The following is a 12,216-nucleotide window of genomic DNA, read 5'->3' as shown; positions in this document are numbered from 1 at the left end:
AACCGCTGATGTTTTACTACCTGATTATGTCTTTCCCTTCCCTTGGGCATCATTCGTTATGCATTCTAAACATTTTTTATTTGTCGTCGTTTTTCTTTTTTTCTTTTTTTTTAAAAATAACCTATGGTTCTTCTTTTCTCTTCTCCTCTCTTCTAGTCATGCTTAACAATGAGAAGGCCCTTTAGGGTTATAACAAAGAGGAAAGGTAAAAAAGAAAGCAAAAAACATAAGTGATTTTTTTATTATTTCCAACTAAACATACTTGCTGCTACCAGCCAATTTTTGGCGATTTCTAATGGCAATTCAGGCGATTTTTTGAGTGAATCGCCGATTCATGTGATTCACCCAATGAAATCGCCGATCACGATTTTCGACACCAAAAAAATGGGCGTGCATGAATCTGATCGTTGAATCAGCGATTCACGTGATTTCAGCGCGATTCTCGTTACTCTGGGCTATCTACTTCTCTAAGATTGATCTTCGTTTAGGTTATCATCAAATTTACGTACAATCAGAAGATGTACACAAGACTGCTTTCCGCTGCCACTACGGACATTATGTGTTCTCGATGATGCCTTTTGGCCTTACCAATGCACCGACCACCTTCCAATCATGCATGCACCACATCTTCAACAAGTAGTTGAGGAAATCAGTATTGGTATTTTTTGATGATATTTTGATTTATAGGCGTACTTGGGAGGACCATCTCAAATATGTGAAGGAGGTACATAGCATCATGGAGAGTTAGTCTCTATTTGCTAAGTTACCTAATGTGAGTTTGGACTTACAGAGGTTTTATATTTGGGACATATGATCAATGCTGATGGAGTAAAGGTGCATGAGGAGAAAATTCAGGTGATTCATGACTGGCCCTGACCTCAGAACATTACTGATTTGCGTGGATTCCTTGGTTTGTGTGCTTATTATAGGAGATTTGTGAGGCGTTTCTCTCAATTGGCAGCACCATTGACGGACCTCACAAAGAAAGGAGCTTTCAGATGGACAGAACAAGCACAGGGGGTCTTTGACAGACTCAAGGAGGTTATGGGTACTTGTCTAGTTTTGGCACTTCCTAATTTCTTGCAGCCATTTGTGCTGGAGTGTGACACTTCAGGCGTGGGCATAGGAGCAGTTTTGATGCAGAACAGGCAGCCCATCGCCTATGAGAGTAGGAAATTGTGGGATAATGAGAGGTTGTATTCCACATATGACAAGGAAATGTTGGCTAACATGCATGCATTAGCCAAGTTTAGACAATATATTGTTGGCAGTAAATTCGTGGTAAGAACGAACCACAACAGTCTGAAATATTTCCTTGATCAAGCAGAACTCAATGATAGACAACAAAAATGGGTGAGCAAGATCCAAGCTTATGACTTTGACATTGAGCTCATTAAGGGCAAAAAAAATACCGTTGCTAATGCACTTTCTAGAAAACCGTCAGTTGCCACCCTATGTTCATTAAGTGAGATTTCAATAGATTGTAGGGCTTAACTTTTAGTTGAGTACTCCAAAGATCAGCATGCTTGTGAGGTCATGGATGGATTAGTTTCAAATGATAGGTACAGTGTGGTAGATGATGTTATCTATTACAAAGAGAAAGTCTTCCTTGTTCCGGGTTCTCAGTTGAAGGAACAGATTCTGCAGGCTTACCATGATACTCCTTCAGCAGGGCACCCAGGGTATAGTAAGACTTACAGGGCAGTTTGGGAGAGATTCTCTTCGAAGGGTCTCAAGGGTGACGTTCTATTTCATGTTTGGGAGTGTATCACTTGCTAGTAGAATAAATCTGAGCATACTCACCCTGCTGGTTTATTGCAGCCCTTACCCATACCTGAACAAAAGTGGAATGGAATCTCCATGGATTTCATTACAGGTCTCCCTCGGGTACAAGGAAAAGACTGCATATATGTAGTAGTTGATAGGTTGACTAAATACGCCCACTTCTTTCCTATTGCAATTGACTTCACAACATCTCAGGTAGCAGAATTATTTTTCAGAGAGGTGTTTAGGCTACATGGTCTTCCCAAGACCATTGTGAGTGACAGGGATAGCAGGTTCATGAGTTCTTTTTGGCAAGAACTTTTCAGGCTCATAGGTACGAAATTGACACCTAGTACCAGCGACCACCCACAAATAGATGGGCAAACTGAGATTGTTAATAAATGGGTTGAAGGGTATTTACGCAGTTATGTGTCAGGGCAGCAAAGGACATGGGTGCATTGGTTGCACTTGGACGAGTATTGTTATAATACTACATACCATTTGTCGATTTCTATGACTCCATTTAGAGCCCTCTACAGTTACGATGCTCTATCTTTTGTTGATCTGGTGGTTAGTGACAACAGGGTTCCTTTGGCATAGGATTAGGTGCAGGAGAACTAGGACATCATGAGATCTCTCAAAGATAATGTTCAGCAAGCACAGAATTAGCAAAAGGTCTACACTGATTGACACAGGATTGAAAGAATATTTGAGGTGGGAATATGGTTTACCTACGACTGCAGCCTTACCGATAGAGCACCCTTAAAAGGGGTGGAGCTAAGAAGCTCAAGCGTTGTTTTTATAGACCATATAGGATTATGAGACACGTTGGAGAGGTTGCATATGAGATTGAGTTACCCTTTGGCAATAGGATTCATAATGCGTTTCACGTGTCATGTCTGAAAAAGGCATTGGGACAACATATTATACCATCTCCAGTTCTACATCGATTGGATGAAGAAGTTAAGCTGACATTGGATCCTGAGGAGATCTTGGAAGAGAGGGAATGCCAGTGGAGAAGCAGGGTGATTCGAGAGTACCTGATTTGTTGGAGAGGTCTCCCTATAGAGGACGCCACTTGGGAGGGTGAGACTATTTTACAACGTCCAGCTTTGTAGTTGCTTGTGGGCAAGCATCTCCAAGAGGGGAGGACTGTCATGTCCCCTCTTTAGCTCTGTCTAGTAGTGACATGAGAGTTATCCTATTATGGGGTCTTGTAGGCTGGTAGTAGTGATCAGGGACTCCGTCAAGGTTTTCAGTGTCCGGATTGGGTATTTTAAGCAGTACTAGATCAGTTGAGAGCAGTTCCTCGACTTTATGAGGAGATTCCTACATTTTAGGAGGTTGTGACATTTTCCAGAGTTGAGATTCTATGAGATCACCCTTGATCTCAATTACAAGAAATTTGGGTGTGTTTCCTATTTGTTCAGTGTCCCTAGATTTGAGGGTGAGACTACTAGTATTAAAATAATGTTTATATTTCTTTTTAATGCTCACTATTGTATCTTATTATATCTGTAAATATTAGAATGTTTTTAATATTTAGGTATAGTCTAGAATAGAATGTTTCTATTCTAGTTGACTCTCCTCTTTGTATATATAGATCATTTTGATCTCTGATTAATAAGAAAGTATACTGCCATTTATGTTTGTAACATGGTATCAGAGCTAATTCTTACAAATTTTTTTGAAAAATTTATAATTTCTATTGAAATTATTTTACGATTTTTTGAAATTATTTCTGAGATTTCACCAAGAACCCAACTAGGGTTTCTGCAAATTGTGGTCCAATTCTGGTCGAATTTGAAAATCATGTTTTTTTGGCATCAATTTTGGAAAAACGTGGGTTTTTTTTTGAAAAATTGTAGCATCAAATCACCATTTTTTTCCAAGCAAGTACTTTACCAAATTGCGTTTGCACAACTCGCACAACTCGCATCTATTTTTGGTTGCTTCTTGTCTATAAACCAAGGTTTTACCAAATCGTATTTGCACAACTTGCATCTGTTTTTTTGGACGAGTCTGTCTTTTTTTAAACGCTCGTGACTGCACATTTCGTCATTTTTTGGAGTTAACACAATAATCTTCCATGCCACATCAGCTTGCAGCCGCAATCTGTGACAAAAATCGGCATTTTTTTACCAAGAAATAGCCATTTTTCTACAATTTTCTTCTTCCATTGTTGCCGACTAGGGTATTCTTTGAAACCCTAGTTTTTGACCTTAGAAAATTTTTTTGTTTACAAATTTTTGGTGGGTTTTTCGAGATTTCAAATGGGTCTTCATCAGTTTTTTGTGGGTGCCTCGATTTTTGTGCCTTGATTTTCAAGCTAGCGGATCCTGATTCTGACAGTGTATTATTTTTGGGTTTTTCGAGCTCTCGTCTATGTACTCTGATTTTTTTGGGTCTTTCATTTTCTCACCTCGAAGTTTGTGCCATTTGAGATATTCGCATATTATGAGCATCTGTATCAATAGCATCAAAAGTCAGAGTTAGTTAAAAGGCAAGCCATTGCTGCCCAACACTCAAAGTAGAAAGGATCTATCTACCATGCCTTTATGGCAGCATACTTGCAGATCACGTGAAATGTTCTGCTTGGTACATAGATTTCGGTGCCTCTCGACATTTCACTCACATGTGTGCTTGGTTTGTTGAATTCACTCCTTATTCTGACTTAGTAATCTTTGGAGTCGGCAAAGAATACAATATTGTCAGCAAGGGCAATGTTCAGATTCAGTCCGGAGGAAAAAGACTCATGTTCCTCAATGTATGTTATGTTCCTAGCATGAAACATAATCTTCTGTCTGTTAGTCAGATTATAAAGCACTCCCCTCAGTTGGATGTCGTTTTCAGTGGAAATAAGTGTTCGATTATTGATTGTGCTTCTCGCACTACACTTGTCGGTCTTGAGGATCATGGTATTTATAGGCTTGTAGATTCAGGCGATTCCCTTGAGTGTGCCTTCATCACCAAATCATCCGCTCTTAGTAGCCTCTGGCATCAGCAATGCAGTCACTTGAACATTCAATATCTAGCACAACTTGCTCGGGATAATTTAGTCCATGGCCTACCTGATATCCAGACCTAGAACCATTGCGTTTGCGGAGCTTGCCAAGTAGGGAAGCAACATAGGACACCATTTAAGGATGGTGAATCATGGCAGGCATCTAAAGTACTCTAACTGGTCCACGCTAATGTATGTGGTCCTATGAATACTCCTGTTATTGGTAACATGTACTTTCTTACTCTTTGTAGATGATTTCAGTCACAAAATGTAGGTATAGTTTCTTAAGCAAAAATCAGATGCTTTTCCTATATTTCAGTAGTTTAAAGCTCTAGTAGAAAAAGAGTTTGGTTCCTCCATCCATACTCTTAGGACCGATAATGGGGGGAATAATATTCTTCTACTTTCTCTGCCTTCTATACTACTCATGGCATTAGACGTCAGTTCACCACACCTCACACCCCTCAGCAAAATAGTGTTGTAGAGCGTTGAAACCGTACCATCACAGAAATGGCTAGGGCTACGCTAGAACATAGAAATTTTCCCAGAAAATATTGGGCAGAAGCAATATCCACAGCTGTCTACCTTCTTAACCAGTCACCAACCCTTACAATTAACCATAAGACTCTTGAGGAAGCCTGGTCTAGTCGCAAACGTAGGATCGACCATTTGAAAGTTTTTGGCCCTCTAGCATATGTATGGATTCCTAATGCCAAACGCACTAAGTTGGATTCCAAAAGCCAAAAACTCATGTTTACAAGATACAATCACACACATAAGGCCTACAAACTGATTGATGTAAATACTAATCATTTAATCTTTAGTCGTGATGTTGTGTTTGATGAGGAACTCGAACCATTTTTTCATTCTCTGCCTCCTCGCCGCATTCCGAGATTTAGTCTTCAGCAATCTTTGACTTCGGTTCTTCTATTTTATATGAGTCATCTGATGCTACTGATACACCACCTCAACCACTTCCAAATAATACTGCTCCTACTCCTCCCCCTCATCTAGCTATTTCGACAGCATCTGAGATTGGCTCCTTGACTCTTTGGCCGAAATGGTGGGCTCAAACGATTAGTGATCTTCGTTCTGATGAACTCATTGAGGGTAGAACCTCCAGAAATAAGAGCATTCAGCACAACACGGTTAATATTGCTCTTATGGCCAACATCCACAGTATCCCTAAGCCCAAGACATATGCAGAGGCCAAAGGAATTCCAAAATGGGAACAGGCAATGGATGGTGAGCTTTAGAGTCTTCAAAAGAACCACACCTGGGTTCTTTCAGATCTCCCTCCCGGAAGGAAACTTATTAGCTGTAAATGGGTCTATAAGGTCAAGTACCATGTAGATGGTACCTTGGACAAATACAAAGCCAAACTTGTTGCTCGAGGATTCACCCAACGCGAAGGCATTGATTATGAGGAGACCTTTACTCCGACAGCCAAGATGAACACTATTTGCATTCTTCTTGCCATTGCAGCTCAGTATGGTTGGAAAGTTCATCAGATTGATGTGAAGAGTGCTTTTCTCAATGGTGAATTACAGAAATAAGTCTACATGACGCAGCCCCCAAGTTTCAAGGTCGCCGGTTCAGATTCAAAAGTATGTAGACTCCAGAAGGCCCTCTATAGTCTTAAACAAGCCCCTAGGGCTTGGTACATAAAGATTGATCAGTTTTTGTTGCTCAAGGATTTCAGCGTAGCCCATCAGACAGTAATTTGTATATTAAACAATTTGGTAATTATATTCTTTTTCTTGTTGTCTATGTGGATGATTTGATCATTACTAGGAGTTCGGAACATTTGATTTCAGAAATCAAACAGGATCTATGCAAAACTTTTGATATGACAGATCTCAAATTGCTTCATTATTGTTTAGTTATTGAGGTTTGGCAGATTGACAACAATATTTTTTTGTCTCAGTCCAAGTATGCCAGAAATTTGCTTGATAGATTTCAAATGCAGAGTTGCAAACTTGCCTCCACTCTTATGGAGATTGGTCTGAAATTGTCCGCACAATCTGATTCTCCCCTTATAGATGAAACACTCTTTAGGTAGCTAGTAGGTGGTCTCATCTACCTTACTACTACTAGACCTGATCTCAGTTTTGCAACCAACTACATCTCACAGTTCATGACGAACCCCAAGATTGATCATTGGATTGCAGCGAAATGTGTGTTACGCTATGTACATGGTACTTCAGATTATGGTTTTCTTTACACAAGGAGTACTACTCCTCAGCTCAGTGGATTCACCGATTCCGATTGGGTCAGCTCAGTTGATGACAGGAAATCTACCTTTGGCTATGTGTTCAGTATCGGATCTGCAGCAATTACCTGGACCAATAAGAAGCAACAGGCACATGCACTCTCCGGAGCTGTAAAGGTAGCTTGTGAAGTAGTTTGGCTCCGTTAGATGCTTGCAGATATGCATATTCCTCAAGCAGGTCCAACTTATTTGTTTTCAGACAATCAGGGAGTACTCAAACTCGCCAAGAACTCAATGTTTCATGAACGAACCAAGCACATAGAGCTTCATTGCCATTACATTCGACAGTTCGTAGAAGATGGATCTATTCAGATACTCTATGTCCCTACCTCAAAGCAACCAGCAGATATTTTCACAAAACCCCTTGGTCCTAACAAGTTTGTTAAATTCTGGGGATCTATTGGTGTAGTAAATAGATTGAGCATTAAGGGGGGGTATTAAAATAATCTTTATGTTTCTTTTTAATGCTCACTATTGTATCCTATTATATCTTTGTAAATATTAGAATGTTTCTAATATTTAGGTGTAGTCTCGAATAGAATGTTTCTATTCTATTCGACTCTCCTCTTTGTATATATAGATCATTTTGATCTCTGATTAATAAGAAAGTATTATGCCATTTACGTTTCTAACAGCCAGTTGGCCTAGGTTGTCTGACATCAGTCATAGGCAGGTGACAAACTCGGTTTCATATTTTGGAAGTGTTTGGGTTGTTCCTTGGCTACTTGGGAAATATTTTAATATATTTAAATGTTTTCCTAAGTTAGCATTTTAATAATTTAAATAAGGCCAAGTGTTTAGCCATTTTGGGGTAATAAGGAGTTTTCTGGCTCCATTTGGATCGATGTTCCTATGTGTGATAGCTCGTTGGAAAGAGCTCAGTCTCTACTATTTGATTATCACTTGCCGGGACTTATTTGATGCTTGAAGCTATTTGTCATTAATAAAGTAATGATTTCTCTCTATTTGGACTCCTTATTTGGGAAATAATGTTATATTATAAAGTTCAAATGAAATCCATTTTAGGGTTCGATTTGCCTTGGAAAGGGGATATAAGGAGATGGTAACCTAAAAGTGAGCATCTTTTATCATTTTATCATTCCATTTTGGATGCCATTGCTCTGGAAGAGCATTTCTCACCTGGGACGCAAACTCTAGTGCTAAGAGCAGATTTGTTGGGACATGGCCCTCAACAAGATCAGATTTGAAGGTTCCTATGCATAAAGTTTGATCAAGGTAGTGGATCGGTTCTAGTATTGCAGTTACACTTTGCAGGTAGTGGATTTTTAGGGAAGGCGGCCACCTTGGTTCAGCCTGGCATTTATTACAGCGCTCACCTAGATCCCATTTTCAGCTGGCATCCATCTTGTTTGAAGCACATCTGTATTGGTACTATTTTGGAATAAATCAGACTCTGCTGGTATGGTTTTAGAATCATTTCCGGATTAGTATGTATTGCTGCATATTATTTCTATCACTTCTATTTATCAGTTGTTATTTATTCATTGTAATACTTATATTTTGAAAAATACAAAATGAAACAGCATTCTTCTACAACTTATGTCTAGCTCTATAAGATCAAAGAAAAATCTACAAGAAAATATAATTTATATAATTAAATATTATAGCAGCAGCAGAGCAAATATCCATTTGGGATATTTCAGTGGCATGGAGAAGTTTCTTAAAGCTTGTAATAGGATATAATAAACTAGGGTCCAATTTGTGACAAAATAAGGCCTTCAAGGTCATACAGACCTCCATGGCCTATGTTGTCTTTGCTTCTTGCTTACAAAACTAAATTGTAACAATGCAAAATACAAATGATGAAAATTAGAGAAATGAATGTGGGATTTTGGGACTGAAATTAATTTTTTTATGTTGGAGAATGTTGAGGCCCCTCGTAACCCCATAAAGGATTGATTTTAGAAAAGAAAAAGAAAAAGAAAAAGAAATTATTATTTACCTGTCAATACCTTGTATTTTTTGAAGTGTTGAGCTTCATGGCCATTTGGGTTTTCCTAACGCTCCCATAATGTCACAGTGACATTGGTGACAGTAGGCAGTCACTATGTGATCTCCAAAAAGGGGGGGATGTCCTAGGAAATGCTCTACACTTTGGAGAGATGTCCTGGGGTTCCTCCCCAGAAAAAAAATTGGGAAGTGAAGGGATGTTCTGTTCTTGTCCCCAGTATGTTGCAAAAATCCCAGGGATTTGTATATGTCCCCAGGATACACTGAGTTTCACTGAAAATTTTAATATATTTTCATAAAAGTTGAGAGCTACCAAGGAAATTTTTATGAAAGGAAGTAATGGACTTTTAAAGTCTGAATGTAAAATATTTCTATTGCCTTAAGCAATGCAAATTTTGAAGGCCATGTGCCATTTACAATTTACAACAAAATATTTAATAAAGCAATAGCAAATTGGAAGAAAATAACTCCAGAAAATAAAAAGAAATTATCATTATGTTTCAATCATTATATTTCATTGTTCACTTCTCATGTTATATCCTTACTTTGTTTGCATATCAATTATGGAACACAAGGGGTCAAATGCTTACAACTCAGCTGCTATGTATAAATTTAAAATTAGTCATATAAAATTAAAAATTAGAAAAAATATATTACAGAATTAAATTAGCATACTGATTAGATCACAAAACAGGGTTACATCTATATGTTCCTACACAAGGTCTATCTATCTTCACACAATGACTTGTATATAAAACTTCTAGCAACATGTATAATTTCAGGCACAAAAATTACTCTTAGTATCATTTAAGATATATTATGCAAGACCATGGGCCATTTTCATTGCCTAATTTCCCAAAGCTTCAAATCAAACATATTTGCTTCTTGAAGTCCCAACAGCTGTCCTAAATCTGGTTATTCTTGATGAAAACAAGCCACCTTATTGTTTTTGAACCTACAAAATATGACTGGGGCAATCAAGTAATTGTTAATCACTAAAGAATCGAGCAAGGCAACTTGCTGGGATGATTCAGCCAAACAAGCAGCAGATGGCTGTGAAAATCACAATCAATCCAATGGGATTATCCATCACTGAAGTTTTCTACAGATATGAGGAATAACACTATTCCCTACCCTCAGCATGGTAGTGAAGCTACTGGATGGACTTAGAATCAACAAGAATCCAAGCAAAAGTTACATGTGCTGAGTTGCACCTGACAAAAAACACTACCGGACACAACGTCTTTCTAGAAGATTCAATGATCCTCTGTTCGACTTCTGTCTTCAAAACTAATGAGTTATTGTAAATTTTGACATGTACTGGCAGCGTCTATTACCTCTTTTTCATTCTGTGTCAATAATTAATAGTTTAATTTTAAAAGCTGAACTATGAATATCTTTTATACTTCTCTCTGTGGCCCTGCTATGGAAGCCTTAAGAGGATTTATCAAAGTTTTGGTCACATTCCCTTTATAGCAATTCTTTAACCTTAAGTCTTTTAGCTAAAGATATAATTGAAACTTTGGATGCCAACAAAGCAATAGCCTTGCAAAAGTACAGATATGATCATATTATATTTTTTAGGCCAGATGGAAATGATTTGCTTGAAGACCATGATCTGATCCAAGGGATAGAAAGCTTAACCAGTGCTCTAGCTATATTACAAGTCAGACTAATTCCGGTCCATTCGAGATGAAATTTAAAATGCCCCATTCAATTGAAGAAATGAGCCAACCTACACAACCTATTAAATGCAATTTTTTGATGAAATTATTGTCGTAGTCAGAAACTTAACAAATAGGGTTAACTCTCCTTCAATTTCTGTCAAGTATCCAACTTTGAAATTGTGAAATTGCAGATAAATTGTTACTTCTAGCCATGTATTAGATCCAGTAATCTAAAACTATTTTACTTTATTTGTGTGAATGCTAGGTGCTATGAGGAAATGCCACTGCAAGGATGGCAAGCAGCACAAGAGCAACGGACTATTCAAAACCTCTCCGATACACTCAGAACAATATTGCGCTTGTGATTGAAATTTGAGAACAATATTGCGTGGTGATAATTTCCATGGGGAAGTGCCAACTTAAGTTCCTGTATTAAGAGTTGTATATCCATCCAGGAGGTAGTTGAGAAAGTTCTTTCTGTAGTGTAGTTGGAGTGTGGGATACTCTATCATGTGTAAAGGGCATAGTCAACTAGTTTTGCGTCTAGAATCTAGCTCATGTTTAATTACAATACTTGCAATTTCAGCCTAACCATGATTTCAATTTGTATGTTGGCATGTTTCTTCAGTAGACTATTATTTATTAAGTTCCATTAAGAGAATGTTGCAAGAAAATGTATGTTATTGAGATGTTTTATCCATCTTTAGTGACCTCCTGCTGAATGTGAGCTGCACTGTTTTTGTGTTATATATTATTAAGGGTTTTTATACAAATCACAGTGTCCTTAAGTAATATGATCTTATTTGTGGCATGCAAAGAAGTCTTTAGAGAAAGGTTCAATAAAGCCTAGTTGCCGATGTTGGAAACAGTAGGTTTAGTTTTGTTAATTTTTATCTTTTTCTTAACTTATTTGCTATTTTAGATTAATTACAAAATTAATACGCTCCAGATTAATAGGGTCCCTGATTAATTACTATAATAACAGAAAATTTAATGTAGTATACTTCCATGTTTGCATATTTAGATTAAGCACAAAATAGATGAGCCAAATCTACATATGTGAAGCACTGATATCAACATCTTTCCAACCTACTGAATAAAAAATCATTAAAAACAAATCTGCTAATTAGCATCTCTGAAGATAAATAGCGTTTGAGCTAAATCTTAAGGAATATTCAAACTAATATGCATTCATAATCAGTCAAAATCATTGACCCAGGGTTGCATTATTGGTAATGAATAATCTTACCCAGCTCTAAGTTTTCATGAGGCACCTTTGAGTTGCTTTGGAATTTCTCTGCAATTTTTTAGCAAATATCTGTATCAATTATCATTCAGATTATGGCTTAAAAAATACATAATGTTTTCACAAACTAATATGTTTTTTTAGCCTACTTGACAAGTAATGAATACAATCGATTGTAGGGCATTGCCTTTATAACACATCTCCATATTGCCTGATTCTTGCCTTTAATTTCTACAGGCAATTGGATTGTTGAGTTTAAGCACAAACTTCTCTTGATTACCATATCTGTGCA

General features: G+C 37.6%; 1 protein-coding gene across 2 annotated transcripts in view; it reads left to right on the top strand.

The window, feature by feature from the left end:
- Positions 1-11,451, top strand: part of SIK1 (Protein kinase superfamily protein) — a 234,777-nt gene extending 223,326 nt beyond the window's left edge. For both annotated transcript variants that reach the window (XM_089820509.1, XM_089820510.1), the window contains one exon: positions 10,944-11,451. In XM_089820509.1, the coding sequence (XP_089676635.1) occupies positions 10,944-11,043 (100 nt within the window). In that variant the 3' untranslated portion in view covers positions 11,044-11,451. The remainder of the gene's footprint in view (positions 1-10,943) is intronic.
- Positions 11,452-12,216: the final 765 nt, after the last annotated feature.

Source organism: Cupressus sempervirens, chromosome 3 (genome assembly GCF_028749045.1).
Source record: "Cupressus sempervirens isolate cs-2001-9-10 chromosome 3, ASM2874904v1, whole genome shotgun sequence".
Classification (NCBI taxonomy): domain Eukaryota; kingdom Viridiplantae; phylum Streptophyta; class Pinopsida; order Cupressales; family Cupressaceae; genus Cupressus; species Cupressus sempervirens.
This window is presented reverse-complemented; position numbering and strand designations above follow the sequence as displayed.